Source organism: Tachysurus vachellii, chromosome 17, assembly GCF_030014155.1.
Source record: "Tachysurus vachellii isolate PV-2020 chromosome 17, HZAU_Pvac_v1, whole genome shotgun sequence".
In the NCBI taxonomy this organism is placed as follows: domain Eukaryota; kingdom Metazoa; phylum Chordata; class Actinopteri; order Siluriformes; family Bagridae; genus Tachysurus; species Tachysurus vachellii.
This window is the reverse complement of record NC_083476.1, coordinates 16130923-16155825: the sequence shown is the minus strand read 5'-3', so window position 1 is coordinate 16155825 and position 24903 is coordinate 16130923. Positions and strand designations below refer to the sequence as shown.

The 24903-nt window shown below is 37.5% G+C and overlaps 3 protein-coding genes across 5 annotated transcripts in view; 2 read left to right on the top strand and 1 right to left on the bottom strand.

Moving 5' to 3' along the window:
- Nucleotides 1-24903, top strand: part of LOC132860195 (methyltransferase-like protein 27) — a 242299-nt gene that overhangs the window by 123901 nt on the left and 93495 nt on the right. The gene's annotated exons all lie outside the window — the stretch shown is intronic.
- Nucleotides 32-7134, top strand: rab34b (RAB34, member RAS oncogene family b). 2 transcript variants are annotated; one of them, XM_060890779.1, is made up of 11 exons: nt 32-185; nt 1342-1402; nt 2477-2562; nt 2661-2726; nt 2905-3006; nt 3722-3786; nt 3875-3926; nt 4016-4097; nt 4236-4326; nt 4436-4543; nt 6091-7134. In XM_060890779.1, the coding sequence occupies exons 2-11, from the start codon at nt 1349-1351 to the stop codon at nt 6147-6149; spliced, it is 765 nt and encodes a 254-aa protein (XP_060746762.1). In that variant the 5' UTR covers nt 32-185; nt 1342-1348; the 3' UTR covers nt 6150-7134. The 2 variants fall into 2 exon arrangements, with proteins under 2 accessions (XP_060746762.1, XP_060746763.1); XM_060890780.1 differs by having other exon boundaries at nt 94-185; nt 1339-1402.
- On the bottom strand, nt 7732-24201 carry supt6h (SPT6 homolog, histone chaperone and transcription elongation factor). Of its 2 annotated transcripts, none has more exons than XM_060890778.1 (37): nt 24065-24201; nt 23271-23387; nt 22798-22953; nt 22596-22666; nt 21974-22151; nt 21785-21866; nt 21417-21672; nt 20960-21061; nt 20764-20877; nt 20500-20589; nt 20267-20409; nt 19989-20137; nt 19795-19908; nt 19438-19567; nt 19191-19341; nt 18723-18877; nt 18359-18551; nt 16908-17047; nt 16658-16775; nt 16487-16563; nt 16227-16362; nt 15723-15860; nt 15006-15173; nt 14783-14910; nt 14478-14685; nt 14015-14162; nt 13731-13873; nt 13393-13533; nt 13006-13201; nt 12665-12903; nt 12441-12554; nt 11811-11935; nt 11616-11728; nt 11382-11459; nt 10931-11112; nt 10592-10794; nt 7732-9304 (listed from the first exon to the last, which is right to left on the bottom strand). In XM_060890778.1, exons 2-37 carry the CDS (start codon nt 23374-23376, stop codon nt 9118-9120), a joined length of 5172 nt encoding a protein of 1723 aa, XP_060746761.1. In that variant the 5' UTR covers nt 23377-23387; nt 24065-24201; the 3' UTR covers nt 7732-9117. The 2 variants fall into 2 exon arrangements, with proteins under 2 accessions (XP_060746761.1, XP_060746760.1); XM_060890777.1 differs by having other exon boundaries at nt 24061-24192.

The window sequence follows — 24903 nt, the reverse complement described above, 5'->3', positions numbered from 1 at the left end:
AACTTAGACTGGTTGTGTGAATGTTGCCGTTCAAGTTATTTAAATTAGTTTCTATAATAGTTAAAGGAATATTTTGACTTGGATCTTTCTTTGCGAGAGAGAGAGAGAGAGAGAGAGAGAGAGAGAGATGGACTCTTGTGGGCTGTTATAAATTCAGTAGGATTAATATACTGCACATTTATTTGGTATGTATCAGTTATATCTGGCTATTTGGTTTCAGGATTAGTGAATGTAGAATGTGTTTAAGCTTTTTGTGCATTTTGCTTGTATTTTTAATTAGATTATTCAATTAGTACAAAAAAGTAAATTATTATTATTATTTCTTTTTATAAATTCAGAAATGTTTTAGATGTCGTAAATAATTTCAAAAATAAGTACGTTTTTGGGTGTACAATACTAGTTTGAGTTAGAGAGTATACCTATTTTAAATTTCTGAACCATGTTCTTTTTTTTTCTTATCTTGATTGTAGATTTAAAAAAATAATAATTAAGCAACAAATAAATAATCAACTAACAAACAAACTAACTAAACAATAATAATAATAATAATAATAATAATAATAATAATATAAAAAAGAAGTCTGTTAAGCTATAACATGAAATAAGGAGAACTGAACTAAGCATTACACCCTACTGAAGAATAAGTAAGTTGCTTTACAAAATGAATATCAGAATTATTGGAATACTTCAATAAATAAGAAAAAACACATAAATAATTCATGCAGTGAAGATTAAAAACGTAATGACGTAAACATATGCACAGTGAATTTGGAAAGAATTTTCCAGGTTTGTTCTCCATGTACAATATTTGATCTTTTTCTACAATTTTCTGGACTCTTCTCTTCATTTCACATCGCAGATTAATTCAGGCTTAAATAGACATGAAGTTGGTTGTGGCAAATTATTGATTCTTTGTTGATCTAGAGGAATTTTTGGGGCCATCAGAGTGCTCAATGGTAACACAGTTAGGAATATATTAACATGTAACTAATACTCTGATACTCTGATACTGATGTATTAATGCATGCACAGTCTTAAAGCCTCAGGAAATAATGAAGCAAAATGAGTTAAGATGTTAATACTTAATTATTACCATTATTAATATTACTCCGTTATGACTCACTGGCTGTGAATACTTCAGTATTTCCTGATAGTCTAAGGATTGAGTCATCATGCATTAGTTATGTGTTTGTGGGTGTAAACAGATGAGTCTTAACCTCTTAACAGAAGCCACCTGGTTTCTGTACATGATCAACTTACATAGATGCATAATCCTGTACACCATTTGGCTTGATATCTGACATGTATTTTGTTTTTGTATTTGCTTGTGTGTCTAAGCAGCTCAATTATGAGTTCTTTACCACCTATACGAGAAGACAGGATCATCCATGAGCTCCCGCTGGTAATCCTGACTCAGTTTCACACTCCTTATGTGCGGTCCTTTATGGAAAATTATCACTGTACAAGCTTTCACGGTGTGCTGAATTTGGCAATAATAATTTGCCCTTGATTAAGTAAGGAATAAAACACAGGAATGTAATGTTCTAGGAAATGAATTTACAGTAGTGTGCTGTGATGTGGTCTGACACAAAGTGGATGTATTAAGATTTCCTTTTTATTTTAAAAATAGGCCTTTGTTTATTTTTTTATAATATGTTCTATATGTTTTACTCCAATTACACCACAGTGTCCTTATATATAACATACATATACAACACGTTATATATTTTTTACTCCAATATAGTCCATTAAATCACATCCACAATGTGGAAAATTTATTGACCCACACTTTGTTCTCATGTTTAATAAAAGCTATTTTAATTTTTAATTAGAAGCTCACCTTATCAATGATTAGATTTTTTTTATTTGATAAATAATGTGTTCAAAATATTTCAGTTATTTATTTATTTATTTATTTATTTATTTATTTATTTATTTATTTATTAGATGTCAGATTTCACAATTATCAAATTAATTACCAAAGAAAATGACATTTAATACTACTCACTCACTCATTTTCTACCGCTTATCCGAACTACCTCTGGTCACGGGGAGCCTGTGCCTATCTCAGGCATCATCGGGCATCAAGGCAGGATACACCCTGGACTTAGTGCCAACCCATCGCAGGGCACACATACACTCTCATTCACTCACGCAATCATGCTAATCAAGGTAGGTTGATGCTAATCAACCTACCATGCATGTCTTTGGACCAGGGGAGGAAACCGTTAGATAGATAGATACAGTAGATAGATAGATAGATAGATAGATAGATAGATAGATAGATAGATAGATAGATAGACAGACAAATTAAATAATTAACTTAACAAGCAAGCAAATAAATAACAGAATGTATTGTTTAAGTTTTAAGCTGTATTTAATACCCGAATTTAACCAAATACCTACATTTATTGTTTTATTCTATTTAATTTCAACATAATAACCCTTTTCTGTTTTTAATTGGTCTGCTGTTTAGTTTTTTACAAGCGATGCTGCAGTGCACACCAAAACAGACTTCCATGTTACTGTGCAAACTGCATGTCAGAAGTCAGACTCACTGAGGTAAGTCCCATGACAAACTTCTCTTTCTGACCAAAATCCAGCTTTTCGCTATGATGTGCAATAGTCACATAATTTTGAAAAATGTGTCACTGTGTCAGATTCACAGTAGCCAAGGTCATAGTTGTGGGTGATGTTTCTGTGGGGAAAACAAGTTTGATCAACAGGTAAGCAGTGCAATATATTCATTTACTTTTAAAAAAAATTGAGACGGAGATTAATAATATAAGAAAAAAAAATTCTATAGTATGTGCAGTATAAGGTACGTCTTCTAGATATATTTTGCAGATGTTGTAAGCTGAAAGGTGTGGTGAGATTAACATTTTAACTCCTGTTTACTCTCAGGTTTTGCAGGGGCACTTATGAGAAAGGCTACAAAGCCACCATCGGAGTGGACTTTGAGATGGAGAGGTTTGAAATCCTGGGAGTGCCTTTCAGTCTACAGCTGTGAGTCATTAGTCATCCACAGAAATCTATCAATATACAAAGCACACACATTAATCACAGGGTTACTATTGTGTTGTACATGTTAATGTGTGGCACACATCTGATCTCACTGTAGCTGAATAAACCTGCAGTATAAATGAAGTATAATAAGCACAAATAAATATCAGCAGTTTGACAGGTTGATTAATTGTTCTTAGTTGCTGAGTTCTGAAATTTTAATAGTGTAAATAGAAATAATCTGAAAAATTTTTAGGGTATAAAACTAAAATTGTAATGAAGACTAATTCGGTAATTGTCCTATTACTTCTGACACACTATTAATTATATAAAAAAAAACAATATATGAATTAAAAACAAAATTATGTACTACTAGAATTATGTAATTCTATCTGATACAATCAAAAAAATAAAAAAGTAAAAAGGAGGAAAGAAGTGGAAGCGTAGTGATTGACGTGTTGGACTGCTGATTGAAAGGCTGTAAATTCAAATCCCAGGTCCAGTTTGCTGGGGCCCTTAGCAAGGCATTAACCCTTAATTGCTCAGCTGTTTAAAAATAAGATTTAAAAAAATGTTAGTTGCTCTGGATAAGGGTGTATATATACACCCTTATCCAGAGCAACTAACATTTTTTTAAATCTTATTTAATCTTACACACTATTTACCATACAGTATATATATTTCCAGTATGGTAAATAGTGTGTTGTGTTCTGTGTAGGTGGGATACTGCAGGTCAGGAGAGGTTTAAATGTGTTGCTTCCACCTACTATAGAGGAGCTCAAGGTAAGAACAGATCTAAAACATTGTCTATGATGCATAATGAGCTTTAGAGCTAAACCACAGGTCAAACCTCAATTTTTCTGATCTTCAGCCATCATAGTGGTGTTTGACTTAAGCAACTACTATTCCCTGGACCATGCAAGGTAGCATTAAACTACATCACACATTTTCCTGCGAACTACATAAATGCTGTATAAGTTGTTTGTTGGATGTAAAAGGTTTTTGACTTTAGGCAGTGGCTTGAAGATGCCATGATAGACAACGATCCTTCCAGCGTGCTGCTCTTCCTTGTAGGGACAAAGAAAGACCTGAGTGTGAGTCCATTATTTGAGAAATACTACGAAATTATTTCCACATGCATGAATGATTCTGTGATACTCTCTCTCTCTCTCTCTCTCTCTCACACACACACACACACACACACACACACACACACTCTCTCTCTCTGCCAGCATCCAGATGTGTTGGATAAAATGGAGCAAGAAGCCATCAGATTTTCAGAGGAGATAAGAGCCGAGTACTGGGCTGTGTCCGCTCTCTCGGGTAGGACATGACACTACAGGACAATGGCTTGTATTTGAAGTCCAAACGCTGCATTCTCTCTGTGATTTTCCCAGATCACAGTGAGTCCTTTTGGTTTTTTTCTATATAGGAGAGAGTGTAAGGGATTTCTTTTTCCGGGTCGCATCGCTGACCTTTGAGGCCCGTGTATTAGCTGAATTAGAGAGGAACAATAATAAACAATCAGACGGTATTGTTAGTAAGTATCTTTTAATTCAATTCAATTCAAATTTATTTGTATAGTGCTTTTAACAATGGACATTGTCTCAAAGTAGCTTTGTGCTAAAGGTACTCAGGGTATGTATTTTTTCCATAAGATTTGATTTCATAAATAATAATAAATACTTTGCTGATTTTTGCTTATTCTTCCTGACAGAATTGGTGTAACTCAGTCTGGTTTGTGGGCCTCTTTGCTAGGACAAGCTTTTTCAGTTTAGTCCACATATATTCTTTGGTATTCTGGAAGCCACACCAGTACGTTCACGTTGTTTATGGCACTTTAAGGTTCACTTAGTATCTTTGTCCTGTGGGAAGACCCAATATTGACAGAAAAAACCATTCTGGCTGATGTCTGGAGGTTTTATTCAGTATTTCTAGATAATTCTCCCTCCTCGCTTTTCTGAAGCGTATCAGTCAGTTTTCTAGTTAAAATTTTACACAACATGATGCTGCAGGCTCCAAGCTTTGCACTTGGGATTCTATAATCTTTGAACTAAAGACCTGAAGCCTTGCCCTTTTTTCTTCAATATGTAGTGCTGATCATTATGTCCAAAACCGTTCAAATGTTATTTCATCTTTCATCTAATTAGATTATTATGAGTATAGTCAGGGGGGCACGGTGGCTTAGTGGTTAGCACGTTCGCCTCACACCTCCAGGGTTGGGGGTTCGATTCCCGCCTCCACCTTGTGTGTGTGGAGTTTGCATGTTCTCCCCGTGCCTCTGGGGTTTCCTCCGGGTACTCCGGTTTCCTCCCCCGGTCCAAAGACATGCATGGTAGGTTGATTGGCATCTCTGGAAAAGTGTCTGTAGTGTGTGATTGCGTGAGTGAATGAGAGTGTGTGTGTGCCCTGCGATGGGTTGGCACTCCGTCCAGGGTGTATCCTGCCTTGATGCCCGATGACGCCTGAGATAGGCACAGGCTCCCCGTGACCTGAGAGTAGTTCAGATAAGCGGTAGAAAATGAGTGAGAGAGTGAGTGAGTATAGTCAACTTCTGATTGAGAATTGAGAATGGATTCAGAGCCTATCCCAGGATTTGTGTGAAGTGAAAATGCACTCTGAATGGGACACATAAATACGCATTCATTCCTTTATCGTAAACAGTCTTCGAGCAGGTTTTTTTGAGTTGGGAAGAAACCAGAGAACATGTGAACCTCCAAACAGACAGTAACCTGAGCTCAGGATCGACCTGAAAGCTGACATTCAGTAACACTGCACACACTGTGCTGAAATCCCCTGTGAAGTATTTAAGCTTGAGTAATATAAATATACAAATACTAATAACTTATTTGCTAATATCTGTTGCTAGTTTGTATTGTTTTATTGTCTCCTTTTATGTCTGTTTAGAAAGTACAAATAAAATACAAGCACAGGCACTAAGTTTGGAAAATGTTTAAAACAAAATAGGAAGTGTCCACATGTGAAAACTTCAATTTAAAATCTTAATGTCTTAAAGTCTTAAAGACTACTCAGATTACTGTGATTAAAACTATGGGCTTATTATTAACTTTTATTAACTCATTTCAGAAATCACGGATCACGATGACAAAACATCAAAAAAGAAGCAGGCAAACTGCTGTAACTAAGCGAACTAAGAAGCAGGATTCGTGTGTATGAACATCTCAGAGACAGAGACCAAGATCAACACAATGTGACTACAGACTGCGGCACGGGACTCAATCTCCAGCTCTGCTGAATCATGTGACCTTGTTGAGCTGCTAATCCTAAAATTGCAGATTATGAGCCAAGTTTTAGGCATTCAAAATTTGCCACACTGTTGTGCAGAGACAAAAGAATTTGCTTTTTGCCTTATTGTTGCATTTGAATTGATGTTATAGAAACAGTTTACTATGTGCATGTGTTGCTTGTCACTGTTTTTTAAGCATTCATCTTTTTAAAATTCATCTTTGAAACAGGTCCTTCTTTTCAACAGATTTCCTATTGAAATAAACAGATACATTTATGTACACTGGTTTTATTAATGCAAAAAAAAAGAGAAATCTTATAATCAGAGTATGTGAATGCAAAGTTGTGTACACAGAGAAAGCCTTCTGTGTAAAAAACCATTAGACAACGTTGTTCTTTTTAAAGGCCCTCTGAGGATTTTGCCCACTTGAGTGTAATCTTTGTGTCCTTCACCACATCATGTGTTTCTTAATATGAGACACGCGCTAATACCCATGACCAGAAATGGCAGAGCCCCAGACTGGATTCCCAGCATGAACAAAATTGAAGTATTATTCTTCAGGGCTTGGAATAACAAAAATACAGCAACAAGGATTTTCCTTCAGGTGTCTAACAAATAGACTGCAGGTTTGATTGTTGTTGTGACATGAACGTTACATGCATGGTCACAATCAGACATAAATTTGACATTTTGTAGGTTGAAAAAAGTATTTAAAAAAGTATAGGTCAACTTTTTTGGTTCTTCGTTATACAGTGGTGAATGATTAAGACAAAACAGGTAGAAATGCATCACAATAGTGAAGTAGTAATATACATGACAAAACAACACAATCATGTTTCAAGCTTGTTTTCTGTTAAAAAGAGAATAAAGTTGTCAGTATGATATTTACATCAATTTCTTTTAGGTTCCAACTAAAACTATTTGGTAGCTGTTCTGTTATAGGGACGAACTGGCTCATGAGTGGGAACTGGCAAGGGACCAAACGGAGTAGACAAGGTGGAAAACTTCTTATAAGCCACACTAAAAATACTGTGAGACGCACATCAACTTGCATCTAGTATTAAATAAGCTTTTCCTCCAAAATATTGGATTCATGATAATACCAAAAACAGTTGTGAGGACATTGTAGGGTATTTAATTGATTAAACACTTACAAGATATTTAACCAGTGCGTATTCACTGCAAAATAAATTCTAACAATAATCCAAAGGCCATATTGTTTTGCTTTCATATAGTAAGTGTATGAGATAAGACCCAAACAAATAACATTTATTTTTTGGGGGGAAAATTGTTAAGAATAGTGATACGATCATAATATGTTTGGTTTAAGAGCCTTTCCCCCCCATCACCTTGCCTCAAACAGCATCAAACACTAATAACACCAGAACTTTAACAATACAGTGTCAGGTCCTTTCGGTGACACTCTACACTCACTGTGCCATATGATCTCTGTAATGAAAGCAGTCAGACAGCTCGGTGGATTGCTTTTAAGAATTTTATCAGAGAAAAGAAATGAACATGATCTCAGCAGTGAAATATACTGAACAGCACATTCACATCTTACCATTTAGGTCACACTAAACCCACATGACCAAACCCTGTACAGAGAACATGGCAGGGGGGAAAAAACATCTCTTTCCCTAAAATTCATTAACAGTAATAAAGGAAGGACTACACTACAGGCAGCTTCAGGGGAAATAATAAAGACAAAATATTTAAAAAAAAAAAAAGTCTTCATGAACTTATAAAACTAGAATGAACAGGACTTGGTTTAAAATGAAGATTTAAAAAAAAAAATGGTCACAGTATATGAGTTAATTGTCACACCAGGACACATTCTACTCATGATAAATAGTTCAAATTAATGCAGATTTCTCTGAATTGTTTTGCACAAAAGAGGATGAAGCCTGTGCCTGTGAAAATGTGCCTGTGGAAACCAACAAGGTTTGGTTTCTTTAAAGAAGAAAATAACTGTCACAAAATATGCTCATGAACAAACGATACCTAGCTGAGTTGAAGCACAGCAAGCCAAACATAATGAATAAATTCAGTGAACTACCTCATACAATTCAAATTGGGGAGAAAGCAAGACTTGTGGCCCCAAACATTTCTTTAGTAAGTGTTACAGCAAACCTTTAACACATACTCCTATGTATGAAAGTACCACAGTAGCCATAATTCAGTAAAGCTTCTTAACATATTCCAACACTGGCTTTTATACACATTATGCATTGAAACTTGTAGATTTGCGAGAGAGAGAGAACTGGAATCAAGACACATTTTCTGGTCTTATCTCTTCTTAATGCTGTCTTTGACAACATGAAACATTAACACTGTTTTAAGTGCATCTTGTAATGAACACCTCACAAATGTGACCTATTTCCTACTTCCCTGTTAAACTGTCATAACATGTCTCATAGCATTGAGGCTGATACCACAGGTCAGTTTTATTTATTAGGATGCATTATATAGAGTGAATAGCTCTCCATTTAGTGACATGGACCTGAATTAGCCAGCTCTCAACTCAACAACATGCAGCAATGCCACAGAGCTTGTCCACCATGTGTTTTTTGTCTGTTTTATTCAGTCTCTTAAAAAACCTCAACAAAAACAAGAATAGAGAGCGTGCACACCTGTGCTCCTTTCGAAAAGAAAGAAAAGAGAGAAACACTGCAGGTCCGTTTCCTGATTCAGTTTGTCGTTTCTGTCGAGTTTGTCTCACTAGTTCTCAATGACTGCTTTTCAAAATGAAACACTTTGAGCAGTGAAAAACTGAGCAAATATTAACAAAGCACATGATGAGAAAGAGACATGAGGATGTAATGAATGTGGAGGATTTGTTTTTGCAATGAGGATGTGTTAAAGATCTATCGGTCCATTTCATCCAGCAGTGGCGTGGCGTCTCCGGCAATGGACATCGGCGTGCTCTCGATCATGGGGCTTGGTGAAGGCCGTGGCGTTACGCGAGTTGCCTTCTTTCGTCTTTCAGCCTCCTTCTCCTGCAGCCACTGTTCAGCCATTTTACCCCAATCCACAGCGGTGTGACTAGTTGGTCTGGAAAGATATCAGCACACAATTTTCCAAGATTAGGATGTCTCTGGGATCAGTTAAATGACTGTCAACTAGCTACTTGCCTAACAATGATTTGTCAAATAATGATTTGTGATTTAAGCATGTAATGTGCATTATGATGCACTGCTATATGCATTCTTATACCTGAGCTTTTAAACCAGACTCTCTGCAAATTACCCATAATGCTCCACATTGTAGGCTTTTTTTCCCAATAATCAAGCTATGCTAAATTCAGAAACAAGCACCATAAATCAGATGGAACTAAAAATATACACCACCATTGACTGCATTTAGGTCTGTGCCATTAATAACACACTGTCTTGTGTGTACTAATTCACTAATTCATGAGTGAGAAGTGAGGAAACTCCAGTCTCATTTTGTAAATTTTACTACTTATTCTTCTTAAATCTTTATCCCATAACCCAGTGGTCCCCAACCCCCGGGCCGCGGACCGGTACCGGTCCGTGGGCCAAATGGTACCGGGCTGCCCAAGGAACATTAAATTATTTCCATTTTATTTAATGTGGTGTATTTCTCTTGGGTTTGTGCGACTTTCCATGGACGAGAAAGTGAGAGAAGGTGCATGCACGGAGAGAAGCTCTTCTCTCTGTTCACCGGTACATTCTCATGTTTAACAGTACTTGGTGTACGTGTATATTGTGTTTGCTCAAATTTAACCCACAAATTAGCAAAAATGAGTAAGAAACAGACGTCGTTAGAAAGTTAGAATCTCTGCCGGTGTTCTGGATTAAAGTCATGGCGGAATATCCTGAGATTGCCACCACAGCACTTAAATCCCTATTGCCATTTCCGACATGCTATCTGTGTGAAGCGGGGTTTTCTGCAGTGACAGCAACCAAAACAAAAAAACGGAATAAACTGGACATAAGCAACACACTTCGGGTGTTATTGTCTCCTATTACCCCAGATGGAACCGTCTCATTGCAAAGAAACAAGCTCAGGGTTCTCATTGATTTAGCATTGTAGTGAGTTAAAAAGGCATGTTTAAATACAATTAAATTAAAATTATTAATTTTAATTTAATTGTATAGCCACCACCCCCCACCCACAGCGGGCCGCGGTAAAATTATCAAACATTGACCGGTCCGCGGTGAAAAAAAGGTTGGGGACCGCTGCTATAACCCACACCTGCTTACTCAAGCAAGGTTATGCGATGTAGCTTTAGCTGAACTACTGTTTTAAATCAAGTTACGCAGCAGAATATTATAGATCTTTATAGAAGGCTCTAAAATGTTAACATTCACTCACTTTGGCTGTGGTGTCCGAACCCTGGATGAAGAAGAGGATGACGATGGTGTTGATGAAGGGTGTTGGTGGTGGCTGTGGGAAGACTGTGGTGTGCTGCTGGGATACTGTGGTGTGCTCATGGTCTGCTGTTGGCCAGGGGTAGTGTACGAGTAGCTGGGTGTCATCATTGGTGTCGCAATAGGCTGCTGTGGTGTTGCAAACACCTGCAAGTTCACAAAAGAGGAAAAAGAAAATTATTAAATGTATTAAAATATAAGAAATGAAACTGACTCTAATGCCTACAAGATTGTATGCTCATTTGTGGTGAGGTAAATATTGTACAGGGTTTGATATGCATACATGATAAGCACTGCTGCTGCCTCCTCCTCCTGCACTGCTGCCTCCACTGTAACCATACTGGCTTGAGCCCCACTGTGCTGGAGTAGTGTTAGGATTTTGGCCTTGCCCTGTTACTGCTGCTATAGCGTTAAACATCTGTGATGTCACATTCCTGGGCAGAGCATTGACGGCCCGGGTTAGGTCTAAAAGAGAAAGACAAAAAGAAAAAATCAAAGTTAAATATTAAGTGGACAGGGAATAGATAAAGGCTGTTGGGGCTTAATTAAAACCGTATTCTAACAGACAAACTTTTTAAGTCTGAGCACCATAGCAGGTGCAAACTCACTTAACTGGTATATGTCTTGTAATATTTGTGCCTTATAATTTTTCCCCACAGATTGTGTGTGTGTATATGTCCCCTGAGGTTTAAAAATGTACAGACCTAACAATTCTTAAAATGTGTAGCACTGACCTGCAAAGTTAATGTTGGCTGGAGTTGCATTCACAGATGCTGGTGTGCGCATTCTGCTGCTACTGCTGGGCGTAACTCCTTCAGACATACAGACATACATTCACACAGGTGAAAAAACAAAATACATATTTGTGTACTAAATAATAAACACCATGTATACACCATCAATTAAAGAAGAGTTACTCAATTTGGAAATCAGCCCAGATTAAAGGTCACACAAGAGCCGTCACTGACCTGGCACAGGCTCCTGGTAGTGATCTTTAAACCAGCGGAAAAGTCCATTGACTGTGGGGAATATTTGTGACCGGTACCTGAATCCATCTGGCGTGATGGTCACATACTCTATCCTGCAGTCAAAGCAACCACATGTTTGATGTTTGTAAACTTGTAAAAGTGAACAGCAAGTTTTATGTTTGAAGCTAGACATACCTTGGCTTCCCTCTAGGCTGGTATCCTAACAGGAACTTTCCTGGTAGGTCTCTGCAGGCCGAAACATAGTAAGGGATGAACGTGGGCTTCTCTTTCTTTGCCTTTATAAGGATCTCCTCCATTTTCTGCACAACAGGATAAATAAATGTCAAAAACGTTATCTGACACAGTCTAATAGAGAACATACTACAGATGTGTTTTAATTTCTTTGATGGTTTAAAGGTTGTATACACACACAGGCCTGACTAGTGTCTATAGGTCTATAGAATGCAGTGATAAGTGTAATAGAAGTGTTCTACACAACACAACTGTATCACTGTATAACTCAATATATTTAGCTAAATTCTATTCGAGCTTCCGAACATTAACGCATGCTTTCAAAGCTATAGTTGCCAATGTTTTTGTAAACCCCAAGTTCATATCACTCAACGTTACTGTAAACAATTATCAGAATGTACATCATAACATTATCTGTACAAATTTCCCTTTTGATTTTTAGACGTGTTACTTTCTTGCAACATACTTAATATTAATGATAAATGTTAACATTAAACATAAATAAATGTTAAAAAAATGTTTGTTCGTGCATTTATTGTATTATGCTTAATCATTTGTCACTCAGTATCACACCTTCCTATCTCCACCATTGCAGTCTTGGAAGTACTTGTGACTAAGCAGATCCCGAGCAAAAGCAGCCATGGGCTGCACATAACGGGCAGTGATTTCATCAAGATCTTCAAACTCCTGCATGCAAAGAATTTCTAGTCAGTACAAGAAAAATGTCACATTTCTGGCACACATAACGAGTTAAGAAACTGTAGCAGATTCCTCCACACAATATCTGACAAGTTCACCTCAGTGTTAATCCACAGTGTGTGTCCCAAGCTGAAGGCATTCTCTTTGCCCTCCTCTCGTATATCTACATGCTGGTAGATCCCTTCTGCTACCTTCCAGGTGACAGTCAGATGGTTCTCCCCTTTACTGCTCGGCCTGATCACAACATCACCCTGATCCATCGTCTCCATCATCTTCTCTGCCTGCTTGAAGTTAATGTTGTGGAACGAAGGGTGGGCAATGACACGCTTAATATAAGCTATGAAAGAGAAAGAGACAAACACAGTCACATATCTATGAATCTGAGGAACCACCTTGCTTTTTGTAGCATCACTTAAATATCATTAGATGAGAGTCTTACTGGTCCTTTGTTGTTTCTTCTTATGCTCTTCATCTTTTTTGACATCCTCAGTTTCAGCATCAAAATCATAGTAGGTGTCCTTAGGAAGCTTCCACTCATTGTTCTTGTCACTGAGGTCAGATGTCCTACAGGTAAGGTCCACGTTGAACTTCTCAATGTCAATCTTCATGATACGACAATGAACGGTCATACCAACCTAAAGACAAAGAATTGTGAGCTACTGTAGGTTGAGTAAGGATGAATATGTAGTTACTAAAAATCTGCCAACTCTACTTCACAACTGGTGAAACTTCCTTAAATAACTGCTTTTAACATATTTCTCATTGCAGTTAATAAATATTAAAAGAGAAATGAATGAGAATAAGTTCTTGAATATGATGACCTCACCTTGACCCTCTCTTCAGGATGCTTAACCACCTTGTCTGAGAGGAACTTTGTAGGGATGAAACCCATGACACCGTTATCTAGACGACTTCTCACACCGATAGCCTGTCCAGGACAGGAGCCACTGTCAAAGTGATTCCAGACCTGAGGAAGAGGGAAAAAAAAAAAGGTTATTTGTTTATGACCATTTTCACACAATTTCTTATGCTCATTTTAGGGCACAGATATAAGAGATAAAGAGCATCATATCATACCTGTAATTACTCCTTAATCAAACAATTTATATAACTTAAATTGCTTATTAATAAAGTTGAAAAAGTACAGAAGAGAATGTTCCACACCTCACTGAGCTCAGGGAAGTTGTCCTGCTGGCAAAAGGGACACTGCCACAGACCAGTCTCATCATTACGAATGGCCTGGTCATAACTTTCCCCTTGAGGCCGTCTGTGAGCGATGCCAGTTACGACACTGGTTATTAGCTTACCTATGTACATATGAGAAGGGTATAGGAAAATAAATAACATGGATTTCTTCAAATAATGTAAATCCACAAAGGTTTTTGATTCTAATTGATTCTAATTCAAGACTTTCAAGTCCATCGCTGGGGCAGTGGTATAGCACCTACCGATATAGAAGGTTTCAGGGGTCTCCTTAGTGAGCAGGTTAAAGACCTCCTCTGTGTTGGGTGGTCTGTATGGAGCTCGCAAATCTTTATACCTACAGCTGAGTTCAGCACGGATATCATACAGTGTGATTCCCTTATTGCCGTAACCCTGAGAAACAGGAAGGAAAACATTCTTTAGTGCTTACACATTTTCAGGTTTTTAAATAAACGCATTGATGGTTTTCTCATCTACTTATTTATGCAAATGTATTCAAACAGGGGCTGCAATGGACACATTACAAAAAAAGATTAAAAAAACCTTTAAAAAAAAAAAAAAAAAAAGAAAGGAAATGTTTTCTTCAAGGTCATGCATTTAGAAACATATTAATGATTTCATTACACTCCATAATCCTATAAATCCCTGGTCTTCTTGTGCATATAATCTTACTGTATGAAAGAGCTGTATTATCTGTTACTGACTCACCTGTCTCTCCAACTCCTCAGCAAATGCGTCCAGGTCCAGGTCCTTTAGTCTCTCTGGGTTCTCCAGAATCTCTTCCAAAGCTCCTGCAGGATTTGCATCTTCTGCTGACTCATCATACTCCAGGGCATCCACTGCCATTTTACGAGCCCACTCGTAAGTCTCAGGATGAACACGAGAGCCATCCAGAACCTCAATGTAGGAGTCGGTGCTACAGAGTGAAATAAAGACACTTCAGGATACTTTTCAGCTCTACATCAAATTAAACCAAAGGAAGATCAGATCTAAACACGTTAGAATTAGGTCACCTGTCTCCAAGGGAAGCAGTGTCAATTTTGATAAATCCAGCGCAGTTGATAAACACTTTAGGTCCCATATGGCACATTGTGACCAACTGCGTCCGGTTTTCCAATCGAGTGTTGTTCTGTTTAAGAATCTGTTGAAAAAAATAAAAGTAAACCAAATTTGAAAACCAGAGAATCCGTATAGTGTAGCATATATTTAACACTACATGTTAGAGAGCACACTTGCCTTAAGTAGATGTGATCCTTTTCTTGGTCCTAAGCCACAGACATATTGAACCATGCTCTGCATGTAAGGATGAGCAATGGCCCTGTTCACATCTACACCAACTTCGTTCACACGATTAATAAACTCACAGTAAAGTGCACTGAGTAACTCCTCCTTCACCACATGCTCCTGAAAGTTATAAGTAACCAGTTATGAGAACACAAACAAATGAATTACAACATTCACCTACCCTTTATTGTACCCATCACATAATTCATAGAAATTAAAATAAAAATCAATACCTATATGTTGCATGAATAAAATTCTAGCACATATGATTTTTCTTTTACGTACAATTCTCAGAATACAAATTAGAGCTAGTTTGTTTAGCTTTCTCAGTCAGTACAAACAAGAAAATTTACATCGCAAAAAATACTATATTTATTTCAATTCTTAAAAAATCCTGTAAAATCAAGCAAGCAAGTTGTTGTAGCCTCAAAATGGAAACAGAAGTTCACATCTGCAACAATTTTTAGAATTTTTTCTCACCTTGCAGAAACGGTCATTAAAAAAATATAAATAGAACTCTGTGTATATCACACAACTCAGAGTGACCAGCACATATTAATGTTTTACAAACGATCAGTTTACAACTAATCCTAAATATAAATATTAGTCCAAAATATATTATATTACAACTTGTGTGGATATATTATCTACCGCTCAGAAGTACAATACCTGTAGTGGATGCATTTTAAGGCACAGGATGTCCTCGTCACTGCTGCACACTTGTGCAAACTCCACCAGTGGGTCCTGAATCTTGCGGGCAACAGACACAGCCTGGCGCAGAAGAGGAGGGTAGTCCCTAAAGTCCGCCTACACCAGAGAAATAGTGCATGAGCAGCAGCTTTTGGATGTACTTAATTCACTTGACTGATATCTATTGTTAGTGAAGCCAAAGAATTATTTATTACTTATTATTTATCCTATTATATATCCTAGAAATATTTAAGTGTAATTATGAATTCTTTAGTCATACAATATTTGTAAATTAAGCTTGAGTTAAAGCGGTGAAATTATTCCTTTAAAGAGATGGGACATCTTTAAAAAAAGAAATGTAACTTGATGGTGCAAGTGCAAGTTGAAAAGGTGATGAAATTCTTGCCTGTAGTTATCACACACACGCTATTGATGCAGATTACAGTGATTACAAGGAAAATCCAAGTATATCTTTTGAGTCACCTCAGACTTTCTGCTATTCATATACAGTGTAGCTAACTCGTTGTCCACCAGCTCGACTCCCACAGCGGGCAGTGACGAATCTTGCTCCAATTCACTGACAGTGCGCTTGATGTCCTCCATCAGCATGTGTGCATCACTGCATGGAAAACAGTGCAGAATCATTACTGACTGATGCACAGTTAACACACACAAGAAGAGAGCAATATGTATGAATATCAATCTGCTAAAGCTTCAGGGGAAAAAAAAAAAAGGAAAAATACCGATTTTCACCAGCAACAGCCACCACATGGGGTTTCTTACTAAGAAGAAACTTCTTCAGATTTTCAATGTCTTGAAGCTGTTGAGATGTAATATTGTTGAATTACTTTAAGAATATTAAGTCTGCAAAGTGGTAAAAAAAAAAAAATGATTATAGCCTTTGAGTGTTTCACCTTTTTCTCCCGTTCTTCCTCCCTCCATGCATTCCTCCTTTTTAAGAAGTAAGGAAGTCTGAGGAAGTCCACAACTTCCCCTTCACCATTAATCAAAGCACAGAATACTGGTGTGTCTCTGTACAAATACACACATGCAAAATATTTGAATGTCCACAAAATTATATTATGTCCATAGGCATGGCAGCAAATACATTTGTAACAAAACCATTCAAATCACACTTTTTTTAACCCTATAAACAGTCAGTACCTGCCGGAAGCAAAGGCCACTCCTAAGACGCGGATTCCTTTGCCTTGAGTGTCATCCATTAGGTCATCATCCTCCTCCACCTGCTGGTCCGGCCTATAAGGAGCCACCTTCAGCCAGTTATAGAGCTTCCTGCAGCATGACTGCATCACAGAGTCATGAAAACATCACAGCAGAAACATCACTACAATTGAATATGTTTCAAAATGTAAACATCTGGTTATGTCTACAGATCAATCATCACTGCACAAGAAACTCTAGAATCAGTAACAGAGCTAACAATGGTTTCAAATTGCATGAGCATTAGTATGTACTGCCTTGATGTACACATTGATAAGGCTAATAGCTTTCTTCATGGGTAAGTGGCTTCATGACTTTTTCTAAAAGGACTGATAATTCTGGGTCACAAATGAAGGAAATTAAGTTATATGAGGAGCAATGAGGAGATGCAGTGCTGATGAGATCACAGCCTCTATGCATTGTATATAATATAATATAATATAATATAATTATCAGGGTTTCTGCAGGGTTTAATCAGTCAAATTTAAGACTTTTTAAGACCTTTTTATGACCATTATGATTTGAATTTATGACCTACACGAGTAACAAGTAACAAGTTTTATTATTTAAAGAGTAATTCTATTAATATAGTAATCAACACCCACAGGACCTCCGCTTTCAGTGTTTAGGTTGATCCGAAACCACTGTGTGTGGCACTGGATGTGACAGTAACGGAATCCCACGCTGTACTTGGAACGGGTAACGTTAGTGACGGAGCGCCTGCACCCGCTGCAGGCCTTTTACAGCAACGATATGCTTTTCCGACTTCAAGGCTTTTATGCCTAAACTAGACAGCTCCAATGTCTTCATACACAGAGTGCAATAGGCTTGATACCAATTGTTAGCGACGGGCTTGAGCCAGCTACTAAACGCACCGTCTTCGAGCCACAGATTGTTAAAGGTACATTTTCCCATTGTGATAGCCAGGATGATTTCAATTAAACTAAGCAGTGACTCAGTATGATACAGTATGTTCGGAGTTCGCACGGGTTTCTGTGAAAGTCCTTCCGACAAGTCTGTATGCTGCCGCATGGACCTTGTAGTTCTGGAACGCTGTGATACCAGTGTGATACCACCCAGATTCCTCATACAGAACTACAACAGGCGAAACAAATGAATGCCATTGCCGCCGCGAGCGCATTTTGATTGAAGAACAAATTAATGGACGAGCATATCAATTTAAGTCGTGGCTAAATGTTTTTTATGACCTTGTATGGAAAATCCGGACGTTTTTATGTCTTTTTATGGCCTTAAATTTTTATTGTTAAATGTATGACTTTTTATGACCCCGCGGAAACCCTGATTATACTAACTTGTGTGTGAGAGAGTTCTTGTATCTGAATTTGCAGAAGGTAAAACATCTTAAAATCACATTTCAAGCACTATAAACTGACCTTAACAATGTTTTCCTTGGCCTCAGCAATGAGTTTGTTTTTCAGCTCCTTGGCCATCTGTGGATAAAGGAAATGCTGGAGGGACCGTTCGATGGCCAGGGTTCTCTGTTTATTCCACTCCTGCACCTGGTGACTGAACTCATCTCTGTAGTAGAACTGCTTTATCTCATCAAAGTAGGTCTGATCGCCATAGCTGCAATGGAAGGAACGACAAAAAAAAAAAAAAAAGGGTGGAAAAGATAATTAACTGTATTACAGTTTTACTTCATTTTAATACTGCACATTTTTAAATGATCTGTTAAATCAAGCAAGACTTAAACGTTCTAGACCTGTGAAGGTACAGAATAGATAGAATAGGTTTTACCCTTTAACTCCAACTAGGTCAATGCTGATGTCTATAGTGAGTAGTCCCTCATCTTCTGCTAAGCACATCTTCAGGAACTGATCTCCATTTAGCTCTTTCACAGCCTTGTTCTTTAAGTATTTGAAGGAATATGCATAATGTGCCTCATCTACATCCTGGAACACAAAAAAATGACTGATTAAATCTTTAAATCACAAAATCTACAATTTTCTGTGCTAAATTCATGCACCATTTAATGTATCCTTTAAAAAAATATACAATTTTATAATTATATAAAAGTAAAACACACTGCTGATTGAAAAGCATTATAATGAGATCATAAATGTTTTTTTCTAAACAACAAAAACCTCCCCATATTGTTAGAAAATTAAAATTTTAATGTATGTGCAGTATTTGACAGAACGGTCATAATCGTTTGTTTCAAAAATGGACAAACCTATTTACATGATGGAGTCTTAAAGCCTTTACCTTTTTGCCCTTTTTAGTGGGCTTGATGTTAATCTTGGCCCTTTCCTGGAAGGTCTGTCTTAGGACATGTCTGACCAGAGGTTCACGGGCAATTTGCATGGCGACCATGTAGCGTGTGCCCTCAAGAACAGTTTCTGGTGTGCTAAACTGGCTGTAAGCACCAAAATAAATATGCATTATTTTGCTACAGTTCCTGTAACTGCAAGCAGTATGAATTTTGTAAGTCAAGGTGACTCTTGGTTGTTACCTGCATATATAGTCCTTAGCCAGCTCCAATGGCTCTGCAGGGAACTGCTCAGTCTCGTGTCGCTGGTAACTGTCACGCAAATTTTCACCAAACTGCTCAGGAGTGAGACCAAACTTCTTGGCCAGTCCATCTGAAAAGCCACGAAAATAGCCAGTATAATTATTTTACATTCATTTTCAGCATGCACATGCCTCTAAAGACATCCTGACGCTATGCAATATAATTTATCCATAAAACAATGTGTCAAAGTGCGCATAAAATTACCCAATTTCTGCACATATTAGATTCCAATATATCAGCATAATCAGAATATTATTATATTTAAAAAAATCCCTCCCATCTGGCATAATCACAGACCAAGTCCTGCAGCCTGGCAGATGCTGTACATGTCTCTACGGGAGGCTTGCTTTAGATCCGGCCCCTTCTGCTCCGCTTCCTCTTCCTCCTCTTCTTCCACCTCAGCTTCCTCACCTTTTATAAGCAAAAGTCAGTATCACATTGATATCCATATATTCTCAGGAATGCAATATTCCATCATAACATGGTTGTACCATCTTCCTCAGACACTTCCTTGATCTTCTTCAGTTTTTTCTTGGTGGCTTTGTTTGCGTTCTGCATCCTGGGGATGTCTCGTCCATAATAGAGCAAAAAGTGGTTGTAAACGTCACTCAACTCTTCTATAGACTGGACATCTTTTAGTCTACAATTTAAAAAAAGAACAAAAAAGGGTTTGACATCAGAGCAATATAAAGACATAAATTTTACATTCGTACATATACATTAATAAAACATTTCATTCATAAATATTCCATTTACTCTATCCGCTAACCTTTCCATGTCAGCTGTGTCCAGTGGACGAATAGCATCAGCCAGTGGCTTATCAGGGTCAGCTGAGATCTGTTCAAACTGATATGACTGCATTCTCTGAAATAGCCGTGTTAGGTTCTGCTTACGTGTCCTCAGCTGGGTCCACTGAGGAAAAAGACACGCATTTCAAACAATACTACATGAACAACACAAACCATGCAATATAAGTGATGTAAAATAGAACAGTAAGCTTACCTTCTCGTCCCATTGCCACACCTTCCACAAATCATTAATGTTGAGCTCTGGTTCCACATATTCCTTCCTGTAGAAAGCAATAAATGGCACCTGCAAGATGAAAAAGAGAGGAAAAGGACAATAGACAGTAAGAGGATTATAAATAATGAGCCAGACAATTCAGCAAGCACATATTGGCTAGGGAGATTCTACTTGGAAACAAACATAACGTGGTTTTTAAATATAGATTTATTTCAGTAAATTATTGTTTCATAAAAACAGCACCTCAAAGTGCTGGTTCCTCATAAAGTTGAGTGCCTCCTTGATCTTAGCAATGGTACTGGGGCCTCTCCTGCTAAAGTTAGTGGTGGTTCCACGGTCCAGGTAGTCTGTACTCTCCTAAAATGTAGGCAAATAGGTATAATTACCACAGAGGATTGTAGGATTTAAATCCATTCAAAAACAAGGAGCTTTACAATACCTGCATGGATATAGTGGGTGTAGAGAAAGCATTTCTGTAGATCCATTCAGCCTCTTCCTCTAGTTCATCATCCTCAGCAGGCTTCACAGGAATAGTGCGCAACTGCAGACCACAATCACAGACAATCATTTTCTACTGAATTTAGGCACATAATACATCATAATTAATTGACTTAAGTTTCAATACATCTAAAAAAATAAACACAATGATTACATTATAGCTAATTATGTCAAAATAGGATTGACATTTATCATTCATTTCTTTTTCACTAAACGTTTTTCTTTGACTTGTCATCAGCTATGCAACGTCTCACGTTGTAGCTGAAAGTCTGAGCCAAGTATCTAATTAAACATCCTTAATTGTAAACTTTAAAACTGTGATCTCTATAATATACCACAGAATTCAAATTGCTGATACCAGCTGGTAATTTACATTTAATGTTACTGTACAAACCCACCTGGAACCTCTCAGGCATATCTGTGGAACGTATTTCATTGTCTTGATCAGTCATGTGACTGCTCTCCAGCTCACTGGGTTCGTAGATCTCGAAGATGCTACGGCGGCCCACTCTCCTCTTTGTCTGCTTCTTTGGTCGTTCCCATGCTTCATCATCTTGATCCTCCTCTTCCTCCTCGGCATGAGCGTATGTGTCAGGATCAAACTCAGCAAAGTCGAAGTCTCCACCAAAGATTTCTTGGGCCTCTTGTAAAGCACTTAAAAAAGTGGAAGAAAGTGTCAATTAGTCTCATGTCACTTAAAAGAACACCATTATTTTCTAAAAACAACAGTATATACTGATGTACTGTACATAGTATGATTACTTACGCGTCAGTATAGCCAGTAAACTTCTTTCCCTTCTTTTTGGTGATGGGCTGTCCATCATCATCCACAATAAAATCATCTATGTCTGTACAGGTCAACACAACATAATCAGCATTAATACCAGCATAAACAGCAGATCTGTCATTATGCTATTCAATCATGTATGCCACATAGTACTTCATGATACTTAACCTGATTCCTCTCCGTCTTCTTCCTCTTCATCATCCCCTGGGTGCAGTGCTTCACCACCTTCTCCAACATCTTCCCCTTCTCCATCACCATCCCTGGTAAAGATCTCATCTGCAATCTGGTCTTTCTCATCGTCTTCACCATCATCATCCATTGTTCTCACACGCGAGTACTTCTTTTTCTGTATAGGTGAATATGATATCTGGGTCACTTCAGTGGCACAAACAGTATTACAGAGAGCACAAGGAGGGTCGCCAAGCTGCCTTGAGCAAGAGCTTTCATCTGCAACTGCTTATCTGTGTTGACATATCAACCAGTCTGTCTGGATAAGGGCATCTGCCATATGCCATAACTGTAAATGATGTTAATGTATTTTATGCAAAATCACAATAAAATTCTAGTTGTCATATTGTCATGTATTAAATATTTATATAACGTATGACACCACATGCAAAACAGGAAATGATGACATCAATCTTTGCCTTTGACATGGTAATAAAGACTTAATCATATAAACAAATTGACTTCTGGGTTTTTTCTTAACCCGTTTCATGTTTATATACAATCTTTACCACATATAGGCATCATGAGCATGGTAGCAGAACTAAAGCTTCTGCAGACCCACCCTCTTCATTTTAACTCCCAAGTTTTCTTCAATAAGATCCAGATCATCGTCATCCAGAAGGTCATCATAATCTAGTAGAGAAAAAGGTTTGCAAAATGTGAGCTACAAATAAATAAAACACCAAACAAACAACAACAACAAAATACACAGCTTGTGTATTAGCTTTTCTGAAAAGCCCAAAACAAACATAACTAATACTTACCACGCTTCCTGCGTCGATGCCGGACCTCCTCTCCAGAATCACTGTCTCCACCTCCACTTCTATTCTCCTCCTCCTCTTCCTCCTCATTGTCATCATCAATAAGTCCTCTCAGGTTTCCATGTTCATCTTGATCTTCTGTGTTCTCATCTTCCTCTTCTAACAAAACAAGCAAACAAAAAACAAAACACCCCCAACAAAACAGGGAAAGACACGTGGTTAGTTACACATATTAAAGCGTATTATATACAGATCACAAAATTGCACATACATACAGATGCAGGTGGAACAATTACACATTTTCGAATTTTAATATCAACACAAAAGCTTATATCTTATAGATCTGGTCTAATAATTATTAAGTGATACGTGGTACATGTCAGAAAAAATGACTAAAAATCCTGATGTCAGATTCAAGCAGTACATTTAGATGTAAAAAGGCTGGTGTAAAAAAAAAAAAAAAAAAAACCTCTTACCATCATCATCGTCTTCCATAAACCTCTGTGTCTTCTTGGGCTTCAGATCCTTCTCCGCAAACTCCTCCTCAGACTCCTCCGCCTCGCTTTCAATGAAGTCTGACATGTCTGCAAGGGCTATTAAAAGATTTACACACAAAACCCTTTAAAAACAACGTATTTGAAAAACAGCAGCACTAAAAAACTGAAGTGGATCCCTTAATGGTTTTGACTCAGAAGGACTGGATTGTTTCGGGGACGGAGCAGGTTCCCACTACTTGATTATTGTCAACAGAGCGTCGATCTGACCGAGTAAACCCCGTTTATCTACTAATAACGGGCTATTAACGGTTAACATGAAACATTAGCACTGAAACATCTGTGCTTCAGACATTTCTGACTTAAATATGCCTTATGTCATTACAAAGAAGCTGAAGATCGTGTTTCTTGACGCAGACGAATGTTTTACATACAACGTAAAGGCACTGACTGGCTACATAATGAACCATGTACATGGGAACATGACAAAAAAGTAAGAATAAAGACAAATAAAACGACATGATCCTGGTGAGCTGGTTAGGAAACTAACAATTTATCGCACGATCAGCTCTAATTTACCCAAATAATAGATTTCCCAGCGCAGTGCGACAGCAGAGAGGAAGTGTTAGCATGTGCTATCATGTGCTAGCAAGACAACAAGGCCTTCAGCGGCATAGCTAACATAGACAGTTACATAAACAAGGATAAAAACAACATTTATAAACAAACTAAACTGGATTAGGCGTCTTTAAAATGTAATTCGATAACATACTTACGTTCCCCTGCGGTGTGGGCCGCTTAAAAACTTGAAAAAAGTCCTTTAGGATAAAAAGAGTAGAACGTTTCAGAGAACTAACAAAACGCTGCGTGATTTTGCTTCCGCTCAGGAATATGTAACATCCGGTCTAGACTGAAAACTGTAAAATGCACGTTAGATTAATTGATGTTTGCGGTATGGCCACACGAATGAAACTCAGATTAACAACGATTACATACAAATTTAAAGTGAAATGGACTAAATACATATTACAGACATTTTCCCTCTGAGATATGAAACAATGACTCGGATAGGTTAAGGCAAGCACGTCAACGGCGCCGCCATATTGGAAAGGGCAACTCATTAACGTTTTAAATGTAAAAGTTTTTAATGAGATATTAGTTTATTATCTTTTCAATCTTAGGCGGCCTGCCACTATATACTTAAATCTAGTTTTGTGATTTGTGGCTTTATAACGGATTTTATGGATCAAATTACTACATAAAGAATGCCAGCATTTTGTATCTAATACAAGTTCTGCAAGTGTGGTAGAAAGGTCAAGTGTATGAAATAGTGAATAGTACTGAATACTGAAGTGTATAAAATACTAAGTACGGAATAACATCTTGTTGGCACTGTGATTAGGGTCATTATCTTGCTCCACGATAAAAGTTTGTCTTTTAATGGTACTGTCAAAAATCAAAACAAACTTCATATAATGTTCTACATGCATGTAATAGCGTATAGCTGAGCATTTCTAGTTTGTACATGCAGACATATAAGAAATGAAAGGAAAACAAAATAGTGTTAATAGGGTGTTGGGGCACCTAAACAAATATCTGGCATGTTTAATATTCA

Excerpts from the sequence above, each read along its gene's own strand:
- rab34b (XM_060890779.1), top strand. The coding sequence starts at position 1,349 with ATGAGTTCTTTACCACCTATACGAGAAGACAGGATCATCCATGAGCTC. Across the intron at positions 1,403-2,476 it reads TCATCCATGAGCTCCCGCTG|TTTTTTACAAGCGATGCTGC; the intron begins GTAATCCTGACT and ends TCTGCTGTTTAG. Across the intron at positions 4,327-4,435 it reads GGCTGTGTCCGCTCTCTCGG|GAGAGAGTGTAAGGGATTTC; the intron begins GTAGGACATGAC and ends TTTTCTATATAG.
- supt6h (XM_060890778.1), bottom strand. The coding sequence starts at position 23,376 with ATGTCAGACTTCATTGAAAGCGAGGCGGAGGAGTCTGAGGAGGAGTTT. Across the intron at positions 19,342-19,437 it reads GCTAAGGACTATATATGCAG|CCAGTTTAGCACACCAGAAA; the intron begins GTAACAACCAAG and ends TGGTGCTTACAG. Across the intron at positions 14,163-14,477 it reads CTGAGGAGTTGGAGAGACAG|GGTTACGGCAATAAGGGAAT; the intron begins GTGAGTCAGTAA and ends CCTGTTTCTCAG.